Source organism: Merops nubicus, unplaced genomic scaffold (assembly GCF_000691845.1).
Source record: "Merops nubicus isolate BGI_N331 unplaced genomic scaffold, ASM69184v1 scaffold23806, whole genome shotgun sequence".
In the NCBI taxonomy this organism is placed as follows: Eukaryota; Metazoa; Chordata; class Aves; order Coraciiformes; family Meropidae; genus Merops; species Merops nubicus.
The window spans coordinates 1,928-18,419 of record NW_008617266.1 but is presented as its reverse complement, the minus strand read 5'-3'; the positions used below and the strand labels follow the sequence as shown (position 1 = coordinate 18,419).

Sequence of the window (16,492 nt, the reverse complement as noted above, 5' to 3'; positions counted from 1 at the left end):
TAATTTTCTGAATTTAGCTAGAACACTGTTTTCAATGGTATTTCTACTACACTCAATAAAAATGCTCCTTGCTAACTTCTGTGGCTACATTTAGGCAGTAAGAGATAATCAGAATCAATTGTTTCCTGCATAAAGTTTTGAACAATACCATTTTCCCTATTCCTGCAATTAAAATTCAATATGAAATCATGTCTTTGACAACAGAGGTTAACATTTCTCCTACATTTTTCATTTTGTAAAAATCTTATTAATGTAATTGGGCCTTAAACTGTGAGTGAAATTTAAGAACAAACTTCGGCTACTCAAAATTAATTAGAAAGCACTGTTACATTAAGGGGGAAAAGGAATGTGTTTTTATGCAAGTAATATTTATTTATGAGTCTTGGGGACAACCAGCACCCATAAAAAGCTCATTTTTTAAGCTACTACTTGTTCTCAAAGAAAATAAAATACACAAAGAAAGGCTAACTCAGTGTCATTACTTAGGTTTTTATACTTACCAACATCAAGGCCTGTTGTATATGGCATTTTAGCTGCAGACTTGGTCTGTTCATTAGCTGAAGAACTAATTCGTATCCGATTTCTGGCAGACAAAAAAGAAAACAAAGATCAAACTCCAGAACTTACTTGCAGTCTGTGTGACACATGATAGGTGCACTTATATAACCATGGGATACACTCATGACAAACAGTTCTCCTAAATTCCAAAGAAGTATCACAAGCAAAAGCAGCAGCCACCTGGCAAAGAGGCTCTTCTCACAGTTCTCCTCTGCCTGCAGTTTCAGAAGCCAGCAGACAGAGTGCACCAGCTGAGCATTCCAACAACCCTGGCAGACTGAGCAGGGCCAGCCAAGAGGTTACACAAAGCCTTTACCAGTGTTCTGCTTCTGCCTCACCCACGCAGATCACTTCAGGACTTGCAAAACCAAGCCAAAAGGGCAAAAAAAGGAATTTAACAACTACTATCAAAAAAGAATTTGACATTATTGTAATCATTGTAAGTCTTCAGTTGGAGGATAGGTGATGCATTGTTTAAAAAAAAAAAAAAAAATAAAGGCAAGCTTCACCATCTGTTTTCAAAGGAAATACATTGTTCTTGCTCTGCTATATCCTAGCTACAGGAAAAACTGCCACCCATTTACAACAACATATTGGGGATTTTAAATAACTACTTCCTTTCACCATGATTTTTTAGTGCAGCTATTAGAAAAATACACTGTATACCACACCTAGAACTTCCAGCTCTTGAAATCTGCTGCAGGGGTGCTCTCTCCTTTAATTCGTCCTCATAATCTGCAGGTAGATCTCTCACTATTCCATCCAAATAGGGCCTTGAAGAAACAGAAAACATTCAGCTATGCTTGCCTAAAAACATCCAATCTGAAATGAAAGGCTCAGCAGTTTCCTACAAATGGACCCTCAGCCTGATTGAGCACTGGACAGTAGAACCAGCTCCAAAACAGCCCCCAAGTTTTGTAGACCTGCCTCTCTTGGCTAGCACTGCCAAGGCAGCTCTGTCTGGAGCCTGAACTCCCAAGCCTCCCTGCATGCAGCCTCCACCTGTTGAGCCTGACAAAGAGTTCTGAGAGCTGAAAAATTCACTCTGCATTAACTGAAACAGACCTTGCTGCTCTTTGTCCTCAGAAGCCAACAAAGGCTACAAGGGATTTCAGCACACAGCTACTGGGCAAGTCTCCTGAAAGTTACCTTAGATATGAAAAGCTTCTTTAATGACAACCTACCCTCCACAATGCACCCAATACTATTTAAAAGAGAGGGGTGACTTTTGATCAACATAACAGACAGATAACATGGTGAATTCAAATCTTAGCTCGTGAATTTTTGTATTGTCTACATATGAAGAAATATAACTGAAACTTCATGTCATTCCAAAGATGCCAAAAACTTGTATGGACAGAATGGAGCTTCTCTTGAAGATCATTTGAAGATCCGGGGTAGTTGAATTTACAGGCCTTTCTTGCCATGCAAATTAACTACTCTTTAATGAAACCTTCAAGTTATTTGATAAAATAAGGCAAGAAGAGGTATTAAACAAAAAAATGAAGTACCCAACAGATACCAACAAAGTCTCATTTTCCAGAGCTGGACAGAGCCATGGACCTTCTATTAAGCAAATTCAAAAAAATCATTGGTAAACATAGAAAAATAAAATCTTACTCTTTTATATAAAGAGATCCATAGCTCTGCCTATCTCTAACTTAAAAGCCAATAGTCAAAGGCAAAAGGATGCAAGTAGATTATTCAAAATTGATCTGGCATCTTAACAGCTCTCAAGAACAACATGAAAGAACTCCATCCATCCACCCTCTTGGTGTAACATTATCTTCTCTCAGGATCAAGATCATCTTTTTGATGCAGATCAGTCTGCTCCTTACAAGTCTGGTCACATCAGACTGAAATACAGTCAGGAAACAGAAAGCCCCATTTAATTTATTTTCTGTGTGTGTTCTGGAAAAGTTGACTTTGCCTGAAATGTAGTAAAACTAATGCTAATTCTTCAGAAGTTGAGCTATCAGTAACTAATAGATGTGTTTCTCCATCTTGAAGAAGGACTGAATATAGCTTATAAAAGGATAAGGGGAGTTCCTTGCAAAGGAGAGAAAAAAAGCATTAGACTACAAAGCACATATAATAATAAAAAAATGGAAAGTAATTTTCAATAAAAAATCCGCGAAGTAGAAAAAACACACTGAAGCCCACAAACCTTAATTTTATGTACAGACTTAAATTCGGGCAATTCAGGTGATAGTCCAGCAACTCCTTTCAAGAAGATGCATCAAGTTTGCCAATAAAATGTAAGACTATCATCTGTACTTTCCTTTTCAAGGAAAACTGGAACTGTTTCAGAAGCCTCTCCAAATAAGCAATGTATTTAATTCTGTATACATTCTTTGAGATGCAAAGTAAACCTTTAAAATTTATCAATTGGTCATTTTTATTTAAATATATATTTAAATATATACTAGACTCTTCGTCCAGAGACATGAGATGAAACAGTGGCAAACAGCTACCTAGAAAAAGAGGACATTGATCCTTCTGGATCCTAGAGGTCTAATGCTGCTGTTAGTCTTAAAACTATGGACATTTTGGTTATCTTTGTTAAATGCCAAGTCAAGTTGATAAGATTTTTCTTTCTGAAAAGCTGTAGGACAAGAATACCCTACCCCAAAACCTCCTTTGCTTGTTCTACCAATATTACGCTACAGGATGGAACAATTTATTTATTTTGCATTATCTTCTCTGAATCTCATCCAGCACAAAATGGGCAATCTTGACCCTGCTAGCTATTTAACCCCTGATAGTCTTTTTCAGAAACATTGTGTGAATAGGCATACGCACATCTGAACAGTCTGAAACTCTAAAATAACCCATTTATTTGGTCTACATCTCCCAAATGCTTCCAGACATTCCGTTTTCTCCATAGTTACTTAGTTCTTTTACAATTGTTTTTTTAAAGGCTGAAGAAGACTTTCAAAAGCTATTTTGTAGAGAAGTTATTTTAACTCTATTGGCATTTAAAACTGGAAAAGAAACATGACTTCATTTAACTTAGCAAACATTCTTGCAGCAGGAGAGCATTTAGGGTTTGTTTTTCCCAGTTATTAGTTTGCAGTACTATCCAGAAAATTGCTCCTGTAAACAATGACTCAAAACATTATTTAACCAAAACACCAGCAACCCACAATGAAACCCAATCGTAATATTTTACATCTCTGAGAGTATACAATTTGCTTTCTGTTTTTCCTAGAAGTGTTAAATCCATTAAAAAAAAAAAAAAAGGTGGTTATTTTGCCTACAAGGGGAAGATGGTGCTGTTGCCTTCACTGAAGCAACTGCAGGAAAACAATTCTGGCAAAAGGCAAAAAAAGAAAAAAAATTCACCTACAACACTATAAAACTGTTTGGTATTATTCTACATCACAATCCATCTGTTTTTGAAAGGAACTGGTTCTTGCAATGGAATAACAGAAGGTGGCCAAAGAGCCAAACCCTGAATGATTAGGAAGGTTACACTTTCCTTTTTTCTTTCCTCATAAATGACTCAGCTAGAAGAGAAAGATTAACAATTAATGTAAAACTGATTTATCAGTTAACACAGTAAAGACTATTTAATAATTAACAGCACATAATATCAGTTTTCTCCTGAATGATTTAGCCAGAATACCCTCTGCTCCCTAATGTAAATGTCTTAGGTACTGGTCCAATTTTAAAATTTCTTTTCCTAAAAATTATTGCACAGTCCCTCTTCAAAGTAAGTGCAGAAATCCTGCTTTCACATGGGTATCTTGACTACTGTTCAATGAGAGCAAAGCACAGCTGTCAACAAGCACCACAGAAATAAAGGAGACAACAGAATTAAAAATACCTTTCAGCATAAAAAGCCCGGGGAGTTCTTCTGTCATAAATGCTTTCACATCTAAACCTAGGGTCCATTTCTTCACTTATCTTGGGATCATAGTCCATTCTGTAGTATCTTCTACCAAAATCATGATCCTCATCAAGTCTGTGATGCTTCCTAACAGGAATAATGGACTGGCTAACAAATCCACCATGTCTTCGACTGGGAACATACAAGTCTTCATCAAGTCTTTCATTTAATAGTCGACTTCTTAATTCAATCTCATCTTCTAATCTATGATACCTCTCTTCCTCCAGCCACCTCTTAATTAGCAGCTCTTCAAAACTTTCTGTAGAAGTAAAGGCATCCTTCTTGGGAGGTTCTGCATATTCATTACAGGTCTGGACTTCTCTAGGTACTTCTGCCAGGATCCTGGTAACAGCAATAGGTTTTTTATTCCTGTCCATCTCATTCTGTTTAATGGGGAAAAAAAATTAAAAGATCTGAATATAAACAAACCACACTAAGCAAAATCTTGGGTTTGTATTTTTCTAAAAATAATCCCTAAACAGGTACTGGAGAAAAGGCAGGAGGGGAGCAAGAGAGATATGGAGTTTGGCTGATTTGGGGTTTCTCTTTACTTGTGTTTGGACTGGGCTTTTTTGGTTTGGTTTATTTTTTTGTCTTGAGACAAAACAGCACTCTTCCTCTTATGTCCTGCTTTTTAAGAAGAATGGCTATCAAACCTCAGTGGGCCTTATACAAACTCCAATTTGACCTTCAGATTCAGAGGTGAGAAGAATCAAAAACCACTTTGCACTTTATACCTCATCAAGAGACTAAATATCTTTATCCAGACGGGGAAGTCGGCAACACTTCTGAACTACGAGCACAACCTCTTGGCCTGACCATTTCTAAATCTATTTCTTTGCTCACCAGGAGATGCCTCTAGGAGAAAGGGCAGTTTAGTGGATAAAGAACAACCCAATGACGTACTGGACACTGTGTTCAACACACAGCTCCCACAAACAACATGGTTTTGCATAAATCCCATAGCATTTCTGTGCACTGATCTTTCATCTACAGAATAGAAACAACAGTAGTTCATCCTTTAAAAACAAAGATGCAAATGACACCCAACTGGGAAAAGGGATCAGTATACTATAGGGTATGACTGCCATTCAGCAGGGTCTTGATAAACTGGGGAAACATGCTGACAAAAAGCTCATGCAGATCAACAAATCAGGCATGTGGCTACCTCACTCTCAGTACTAAAGACTTTTTTCCTCACAAGTGCACAGCACCACACACTGGGAGCTGCCTGCCTTGTATTTGCATGAACAGGACACAGACGGAGGAAAAAGCAGCTACAAGCAGAAGTGAAGGAATACGGTATGGATCTCAACAATTTGTCCAAAGAGATAGATTTGGGTCACCACTTTCATCACCAAAAACAATCTAGGAACTTGCTTCAGACACATGGAAGAATGAAAGCATCTTTTGACCAGACAGGTATGATCGAAGCAGGAATCAAGAATTATACTGTATGACTTGTCACCAGGACTTGCTAAATATATTAATGAAACAGTGTCCTAATTAAACAACATCCTCTGCTTACTTTGTATGTCTTAGTCAATGATCAAACAATTGACAACGTAACATGTTTTTCTTCATATCAGCTACAGTAAAGCTGTATTACCTCTATGTTTTTCTTCCCTAATTTCCTAAACCGCTCATTCCATTCTTCTTTATCCCTGAGATATTGATTGTACTCCTTGTTTCTTTCAAGCCGTAGCTTCTCCTAAAAGAGGCATTGAAAAGGGCATCATCATTTTGCATTTCTGAGTAGCTTTGAACTTCACAGACCTGCAGCGTTAAATGAATACATGCAAGCTGTGTGTTTGCACTCCCCCTTCTTTGTGAAATACAAATAGGGTTTGAATTGTTTGAGGTTATGATCATTACTGAATAAAGTACTGTGGCTTAATCTGAAATCTCTAAGCAGAAGTCAGCTTCTGGGCATGAAACCCAGTCCCCAGTAACACCACTATCAAGTTCCATCTTAAAACCAGCTAGTTTTCCTCCTGCTAAATCTGTTAAAAAACTGTTCCAAAGTCTCAATTCTCTGACAATTAAAAATTCACTTTCTAACTTCCAATCTGAATGTACTTAAAAAAAAAAAAAGTGGTGGTTTTTTTTTTTTTTTTTTGGGTAAAGGTAGTTTTGACCTGCCCCACTGGTAACTGAAACAGAACAAATACATGTACAGGCAAGATGTGTCAATTATAGCTTAGGATACAATTCAACCTGCCAAATTCAAATGAGTAGTTAAGATGATTGAAAAAAAAATAAAGGAAACAAAAGACAAAGAGTAGAAAGAAAACAAAGGAAAAAAAATAATCTCTCCACCTTGTCATAGCTGTTTTTGTAAGGTGATGGCATTTATAACAATCTTCCTCAGGTCTAAAAACATGCAGGAACTGTACATCAATAGCTTAATAATATAATACAAAATATCAAAGCCCCCAGCTAAAGCAAACTAATTTTCATCACTTCCTGATACTAGTTCCTTATCTTTAGAGTATGGGGCACCTCTCACACTACAACTGCACATTCCAACCATCTGTTGTGGTTTGAGGCTTGGAATGGGGGTGTGACCTTCCAGCACCTGGGAGGGCCCCGGGTGGGGATGAATCGGCTTGGAGTGGGGGTGTGACCTTCCAGCATCTGGTTGGGCCCTGGGTGGGGGGGAACCGTGTATTCCCTCCCCTTCCATGCCACACTCTGGAAAGAGGCAGGAAGCGGGTGCCAGCGCTGCTCCTGCCCTGCGGCTGCGGGTCCGGGCCTGCTTCGCTCCCTGGGACCTTGGAACTAGTCTGACGGTTTTGTATATTTTGTTTACTTTTTTATTTCCCCAATCTTTGTATATATTTTTCTTACCTCCCTTTTTCATTTTCTATTCCCTGTTAAACAATATACTTCATTTTTTCATTTAACTCCCAATCGGTTTTCAAAGCCTCTCTCTCTCTCTCTCTCTCTCTCTCGCTGGGGGGGAGGGGAGCACATAGTTTTGTTCTGTGTGGGTTCTGCCCTGAACCCCTTTTTACATGGAACCAGAACACCATCATACAAATGAAAAAAAGATAATTATATTACAGTATTACAAATCATGCTCTTCTCCATGTCAGTATTTTCCAATAAATGAGTAAAAATGTATTAAAAAAAATCTGAATATTAGATATAAATTTACTTTCCCCTGAACAAATTTCAAATGAAAATAATGTATACCTCAATCACCATGGAAATACCAGCTTAGTAATAGTTTTGCATATGAGACCATGCTCCCCAAATATGTTTTTTTTTTTCCTAAAATGTCTGTCTATAGCTTTTCTGACAGTGACAATGTAAAAACCTGTGGACAGTTACAGAAGCTGCCTAAGGGGTACTTGCCAAAGCTGAGAAACTAGAACTGTCTTTAACAGGTGGCAAAACACTCAACAGAAAATTCAATATGCCTTGTGACTGCACATTTTACCTAACATAGGAAACCAAAATGCAAATGTTAGCCTCTGATCATGACCTGCCCAGAGGCAGGGCACAGTGTGACATCTTATCAGCTTTTATGTTCTGCAGTACCAATAAACAAACGGGCAAAAAGGATACAACACAGTTGTAAAGAAAAACTCAATGAATGCTGACCTGCTATGGTATAAAGCCAGCAATGATCAAACATGTTCCCAGTTCAGACAGAAGTAGCAAACCTCAAACAACTGTCAGTATAGAATTACACATCTAATTTTCTACAAACTAAAAGTACAGGAATAAAAATTTTAAAACAAGTATATTTAAAGACCTTACTTTTCTGAAAATTATTCTAACAAGCTCCAAAAATGTTCATTTGTAAACAATGTAAAAAACACACAACCAAAGGAAAAAACCCTTAAGTGGAAATAAATTTTCCGCAACAGTTTAAAAATAAAGGTTCATTTTGAAGTTATACACCACTTACTTAGTTTCCTCCAGATATTTACCTTGGCAGATCTTCGCTCATCAATAGGAAGAGATAATCCCTGAGTATATGGATCTACTTCACCAGTAGTCAGGTAATTTTTCTACATTAAAAAGAAAATAAAAATAATTCAATGTATTGTAAAATACCAAGTTTTACTTGCTAAGAATTCAATTTTCTGAAATAAATGTGATCAATTTACTGAAATAAAGACATAAGACAGCCTTCAAATTTAGGAAATGTAGGATGTTCTTGGAAGACATGAATGAAGTGAAGTCAAGGAGTGGGGACAGCAAAGGGCTTTGTCGAGCTTTAAGCCTGAGTTTGAAAGTGCTGTCACTTCTTCCCTGTTATTTCAAGGATTACATAAGTTAATCTTTATATATTAAAAAAACACATTTTTATTTTAGAAAGCCCATCATTACTCAAGTATCCTGTAAGCAAGCGGCATAAGCACAAGCAACTGTACAAGCATAAAAGAGGAATTTCCCAAGACACTACCTTACTTAATGTGAAAAACTGTTTTTTTTTTCTACCTGCAGAAAACACATGCCTGACTCTTAATCCAGCTGATGGAATCCCCACTACCACTAGCACAGTCCCCTCTCTGCATCTCAACACTGTCTGTTTTCTACAAAGGCAGTCCCCACACTTTTCAGGACAACAACCCGTCACGAAATCTTGTTGTTGCTTACAGGCAAGCATTCACTTCCAGAACAGAGCTTTCCACTGAAAACATGACACTGCTGCTCCACACAGCTCCCAGAGCTGCAATGGGGGAACTGGCACCATAGCAAGTCAAAGGAGCAGCCTTTCAACCCACATACCAGTGCTGGAGCAGGTCCTCAGCTTCCCAGTCTAGTGGCTGCTTCACACATTACTCACCTACTAAAAGCATCCCCAGGCCATTCTCTGTCATCTATGTTTTATAAATCCAATTAGTTTTAATAGAAGTTCATCTATTTATGTGGCATGGGCTGGTGAGGGGAATGGGCTAGATACAGTACATCCCTAGCATTTTTTCCTTCCATTATCTGTGTTGTAACAAGGCTCAAAAGCTTAGAGGCATGTCAACAGGTAAGAGCTCTACCTGTTCCAGTACAAAACCACTGCATTATGAGTTATATCCCACAACCACACATGACAAGATTTAAGAGATTAAAGAACTATGCAAGTATTCAAGCACTGAGGCAACTAGATAATATAAAGAACTAGGTTACTTTTACCAAAAAGTAAAAAAATTGAAATCCTCATTATGAAATAATTCTCCTCACACTTTGAACACATCTGTAGAGATTACTTCTGACCTTAAATAGGTATTTGCCAAATACCAGAACCTGATACAGAAATTGCACTTCCTACAACAGTAAGACTATGTTACAAGTTGTTAACCAAAATACTATCACTTTGACAGCTGCTAAAAGTTGCACTATCTCCTTATATACGGAAAGGAAATTAGAGATTGTTCTCTCTTCCTCAAGCTTAATGTAGTTAATGTGTACTGCATTAAAGAAAAAAAACCTTGTAAACCTAAATTTGTAAAACTGAAGTTCAGCTGAGAATAAAACACTAGAAGTTTATGTAAAAATTGTATTATTTGGATACTCTGGTGAAAATTATGAAACATTAAATTTTAACACAACATTCTAACTTTGACAACATCTGAAGTTTAAGATTAAACAACAAGCAACAATTATGGAAGCATCATTTTGGTTAGAGGTTAAGAAACCTCTAAACAAAAACAGCTAATTCCGCTGTTGCTGTTGTTATTCAGGAATGCTCCTGTATGCTAACACAGTTAATTCATATCTTATGCTTCTTATTCAAAGTCCCAGAAAAAACAGAGGGTTGTGTTTGTACCACATCACCTCCCAATCCTTTACTGAAGTTGCCTAATTTGAACAACATGGAAGGACAGCATTAGAGTTGAAAATTATATTTATGTAACAGTGCAAATAAATAAAAATTACTGTAGTTGAACAAAGGTCAAAAAAAGTGCCTCTGGTATTATTTTTTTCCTCACAACACCTGTATTCTTGCATTCTGGCCACTAAGTGCTGAATAACTGGCTCTGCTGCTTTCCTAAGCATCACTGATGAGACTGCAGGGACAAAAACAGCCCTGACTCTCTAATATTCCAAAGTTTATGATTTTATTTCAGCTTCATAAAGCATGCGTATCAAGAAAAAAATAAATTTGAACTCATAACATCTGTGTAACAACCGATAAGCCTTCAAGCAAATGTCAACCAAAAGAAAAACTTCTGCAGAGGTCAGCATTAGACAGCAGCAATAGCAATTGCAAAGGAAAAAATAAATCAACAAATGTTTTAAAATCTTATTAATGGAAAATAATAAATATAAGTAATCATTTTGCATGGAGCAAACAGTGCCATGAAACTAATCACTACAGCATGCACAAACACACAAAGCACAAAAAAAAGTAATGATTTTTTGTAAATCTGAAAGGCAAAGCTCTCAAACAAAGCAAAAAGTAACTAATCCAAAGGGAAAAAAAAAATTGATATTGGCACCCTACCTTTCTTTTTGCCTGTGAAATACCCTAAAAGTCAGGGAAAAGATACTGTTCAAAAAGAGTCTTTCATTCAAAAATATTTGACTTAATAAAAGGTTTTTTTGTTAAAGCAAATATGTTCTTTCATCTCAAGAACTAAAGACACTGATAATTAGCACTTTCAGACAACAGAAATTATTTCATAAAATCAAAGAATGTATTTGGTTGGAAGGGACCTCCAAAGGTCATCTAGTCCAACCCCCCTGCAATAAGCAGGGACATCTCCAACTAGGCCAAGCTGCTCAGACGAGTTATTTGGTTCCTGACTTTTTTCCTGTTTGACTAAGAAGCGATACAGAATATTACCAAGATTGTGGCATTTCATACATACTATTTCAATTTTAAAAGTTACTGTGACATTTAATTAATCATGCTAAGCAGAACATCAACGTTACTTTACTGCTAACATTGAAAAGAATCTGTCAAATAGAGTTGCACTCATTACAGGAATATTCTTACCTTACGTCAAACTTTAGAATAAAATACTTAGGGAAGTAACAGATATTTTAAATTCTTAAGAAGAAAATAAGAAGGAAGTAGAGATAAATAAAATTATTCAGAATAAAATGGAGTTAAGTAATACATAGTCTCATGGTGATGAGATCAGTAGAACCCTAAAATACATAACCCTTTCTCGCAGTGACATACTGAAATTACTTTTCCTCAAGTGTTCAAAAATCAGCCACCACTCACAACAAATGCCTTCTCAGGAAGACTTTCCACACCTTTTATTATTTTCCATTCAATTAAAATGAGAGAGCCATTTTAAAAGGCTCACTAAACTCAGGTAAGCAGACAAGAAGCTTTACCTGAGAGAGATATCGCCTATAATCCTGTTGAAGTTCTTCTTTCAGTTTATGTTTTTTTCGTTCATATTCTTCCCCGAGAGGTAAACTCAAGCCATAGCCACCTGAAAGTGTAATGCCATTAATATTATTATTCTACTGTTCTGTATCAATACAAAGCACATCCTACAAAAGCTACATCTGGATTTTTATGAGACATCAACAATAAAATAAATTAACTATGCAACCAGTAATAACAAACCAGCTGAAATAAACACCACCTTCTCTGTAGCTGGGTGGAAAGTATAGAGAAATGGACTGGGTTTTGCATGTTAGCTTTCCTCTAGTCCTTGTGCTTCTTCTCCCCATCCAAAAAACATGTAGCATAAACTGAACTTATTTGGACAGTCTGAGGAGTATAAAAGAACCTAAATATTTTACATACTTCTTTTGTCAATGTACATTTCAAAGGATATCTCCTGTGACACGAATTTAGTTTCTAAATTGCTCTGACACTTTAACCTGAGGTTACCACACAACAGGAAGAATACTTTGTAATCAGAAAGCAGCAAATTCTTTGTTTAGCATAAAGCCCGTGAAAAATAAGTTGCCCTCCACACAACTAGAAGGAATAGGACCATATGATAATAATTACAAAAATATTTTTTTCTTAGAGGCTGGAAGAAAACGCATCCTTACTGCCCTGGCACCAAGTACAGGGAACATAACCTTTAGCAGTAAATTCCAGATGAAAGATGGACTTCCAAAGCTTTTGCTCCACCCAAGTACAAAAGCAAAGGACAGACCATCTACCAAGGAGTGGTAAATAGCTTTTGTATTTTGTTTTAGTTTTCGTGTTTTGTTTTGTTTTTTTTAAATGGTGCTTCCTTTACAAAAAAAAAAAAAAAATGCTTGGCATATTTTCCGTATTCAAAAAAAGCATAACTACAACAAATTCCACACAATCCCAAGATGTTTGGAAGTCCTTAGAATTGGCATGCACTTGATTAAAAATCCAAAGCAGTAATTCCCTTCCAAAAATTCTCAAGGGAAATTAAATGCTACTTAAATCTAGAAGACATATTAAAAAAAATATATACTATACCTAAAGGACAGTTCTGTTGACTATTTGGAGGTGTATTTTCTTTAGCCATTGAGATTAACATTTTGTTAGTCTCAGAAAGCTTCTCTGGCTCCTTCCTCTGAAAGCAAAACAAAACGCTTTGTGCATCACAAGGTAAAAGAAATATCACACTTAAAAACAACACTATTAACTTAATTATTAGCACTGGAGAATAGAGAGATTGAACGTGATGGTGAGTTAACACTAATACATTTCACTCATACTACCAAAACCACAGTTCTCCTCCAAAACATAGGAATTATTAGGTCAATATATTTCACTATATTCAATACACTTCATGTCATGAAATGTTGAAAATATATGTTGTTTATATTTGTATATATTTATTTTTGTATGTTATGTATATTTGTAATTTTGAAAAACTATATTATGATATGTTTATAGCGTAAATCACAGGTCATAATCCACAACTGGTTTACAGTTTATACATATCCTCCCTGTTTTTTTATGGGGGCTGATCTGACGTACTGCCCCCTGATTGAAACTCAGAAAGACTCTGAGGGTGTTCCAGGACAAGGTTAGCACATCTGTTCCCTCTGACCACACTTGCACCATCCAGCTTAGGACTTAAACTATAGACCAGAAGCATTCTTCTCTTTAAACCTGCTCTGAGCAGAAGAGGCAAAAATAAAGGAAGCCAACCTCCTCACAGTTCCCTAAAAATTAACTTTCTGGAGTGAATTAAAGCTTTCTAGCGAGAATTATTGTAACTAGGAAAAAATACTCATATTACCCACAGAAGGAGAAAGATGAAGTCTCATAGCTTTCTGATGAAACAAAAAAGGGACCGAAAACTCATTATTACAACTGCTGTTAAAAGCTCAAACTGTTTGGACCTTTTAAGTCCAACAACAGACAAATAAAAACTGAAGGTGTTTTTATTGAAAACTTTATCTAGCTACCATAACAGTTAGCTTGAATAATTTAGATAGAGCTTTTAGCCAGGCCCTGGAACTATTAAACAACTAAATGGCGATCTGCAAATTATAAAATCTTTATAGCTTTTGAAATAGGTACTAAAATTTCTAATAGAAAATTGTGGTAGGAACAGATTTTGTTTAATTGATTGGACTAAGTAATTTGTGTTTTGTATTTCCTAATTTCTGTAAAAGAAGTTTTGAGGATCTTTATACCTTCCATCCTCATCCCAACAACCACACTCTGGAGTGGGTGGGGAGCAGATCCCTGCAACTCACCTTCCCTGGGGAGGGGGAAGGAACAATGATCATCATTTACAAGAGTTTTCCCACTTGTAAAATACAAATATTACTGTGCACGCCTGGTGGCAAATTGTTTTTTCGAAATCTAAATACATAAATACAGATACAAAGTATTTCAGTTAGAAATTAATTTGAATAGATGAATCTTTCATATATACTGAAACAACAAATACGGTTTTAAGAGCACAAAGCAAGGTGAGATGAAGAGCCTAGCAAGATTCAATTCAGGAGAACTATTCAATACTCTTACCGTCATTTCCATGTAAGGTGTATAATTTTCAAGTTCTGCCTTATCTTGTGCCAGCTTGGCATTCTGGTCAGCAATAAATTTGTCTAAATCATCTGCCATCACTTCTAAGGTTGTGGAAAAGATAGAGAACATTACATGAGACCCCCCACAACTGAAAGCTCAATTACAGTTACTTAAGACAGTACTTAAGTAATATTTACGATTTTCCCTCAGAACAACAAGCCTTGCAATGCTTGTTGGGTCAACACATAAAACACATAAATAGGATAAGGGAATCATCAGGTAAAAAAGGACAAGTCCAAAATACATGCATAGTCTAAAAAAAAAAGGTACCAAATCATACAATCACTTCTGTGCTTAACTACCACAAGAAGTCTTAAAAATCATCAAGCTTATTCAAAAACAAACCCACAAAAATGGAAAAAAAAAGAAAACCATAAAATACACGCAGTGTCTTATTTGTGCCATTTATTGTATATTGCTGCTCCTAGATAACCTCACAATAAAAATCAAAGCGAATCAAATTCATGAGAATGGAACAGTACAGAAATTAAGTCACACACTCAGACTTTGAATATCCTTTGTTAGGTTACTCTTACCACAACTAAAATTACTGTAAATCCTGGAAAGAAGATAGATGAACCCCAAAAGACTGCCTGCATACTAGCCTAAAGATCCTCGTTTCCATTCAGCATTTTCATCAGCCCCACTGGGGGAGATGTTTTGTAATCCAAGGCTACAGATAAAAAAAAAAAAAAATCCCTATATGCTGTTCCACACTTGGAGGAAGTATGAAACCATGTGAGAGTGATGAACCTCCAGTTCCCCTCCCACTCCCCCCACAACTTCAGCAATAGGATTGCTTATGTGGGTTTCTCAGCAATCCCATCAAATATCTTAAACTCATATTGGACAGTGGTTTTACTGAGGCCAATTCAGTATATTTCTAAAGCCTAAAGATTGCATTAGGTAAACAACAGGCCAATGGTTAATTAAAAAAAAAAAAAAAGACAAAACCACAAACAAAAAATACAAACAAACAAAACCACTTCAAAGACCAGTGGAATAAGATACTACACAGGTAAACATAAAATAAGGTGTCCAGAGAGACTGAGATAAATGCTTACCCGAAGGAAGATCAAGAGAAGTAACATCAAAACTCCATCACACAAATTCAAGTAATTGGATACTAATTTAATTTAAGGAATACTTAAACTGTATTCTTTTAAACTTTTTTTCTGACATTAATGCTGGTTTTTGATTCATGATATAAACTGATATTATTAGAAAGGAGGGAGAACTAGAACCACCTACTTACAATACCTAGTGGTGATACAGAACAATCAATTCCAAAAATAAATTCTCCCATCTGATTTGACCTAAATCTTTAATCTCATTAGCTCTGCACATTGATATAGGATAAGAGAAATCTAAAAGCGGGTAAGTTTCCAGGCACTGATAAAGTTTATTTAGCCTATAAGGTTACATAAGAATAATGAAAAAAATGTTCTGAATGGGAGAAACAATTTGTCATACTAGAGGATTTGACAGTTGGTCTCATCACTTCTCCAGTGCTGCCAAAAGTGGCCAAACACGCACAAGGGCAAATTTCATGAGATAAGTAAAATCAGTATATTGTACTGAAAAAGAAAAAAATCAAATATTCTGATACATTCCAAACAAAACCATGACAATTTGAATGTGATGTGTACACTGTCCAGAAAATAAGCAATACCTTACTGAATATTAACTGATTTTATTATCCATTATATCAAGTGAAGCATCATTGATATGGAATAAGAATAATAGATAGAAAATAATGGTTAATTATACACATTAAGAATTTTAGAGTATAGAATAGTATCATATAACTTAAGAAGAAAAGAAACAGCTAACAAATGGAAAAGTTTGCCTTCTCTTACTAGCAAGGACTTATTTACAGATAGAAGGGACATTCTAACCTTATCTAACTAAAATCAACCCTGAGAAGAACACTCAACCATAGAAAGGGCGTTCCCACCTCATCTAGAAGGCATCCCTAAGGAACAAGAATTAGAAAACAGGATAGCACCCGTCACAAAAACATCAATAAATCCCTTTGCTGGATGGTAAACAAGGACATGAATTAGCTCAGACTGATAAAGACACTA

General features: G+C 36.1%; 1 protein-coding gene across 1 annotated transcript; it reads right to left on the bottom strand.

Moving 5' to 3' along the window:
• Positions 1 to 500: 500 nt before the first annotated feature.
• Positions 501 to 14,441, bottom strand: CSPP1 (centrosome and spindle pole associated protein 1; the record flags this gene model as incomplete). The annotated part of the gene is made up of 8 exons (XM_008943105.1): positions 14,343 to 14,441; positions 12,834 to 12,930; positions 11,753 to 11,853; positions 8,392 to 8,472; positions 6,060 to 6,161; positions 4,388 to 4,827; positions 1,230 to 1,331; positions 501 to 583 (listed from the first exon to the last, which is right to left on the bottom strand). Coding segments are annotated over exons 1-8 (1,105 nt in total), but the record flags the coding sequence as incomplete, so codon positions are not given.
• Positions 14,442 to 16,492: the final 2,051 nt, after the last annotated feature.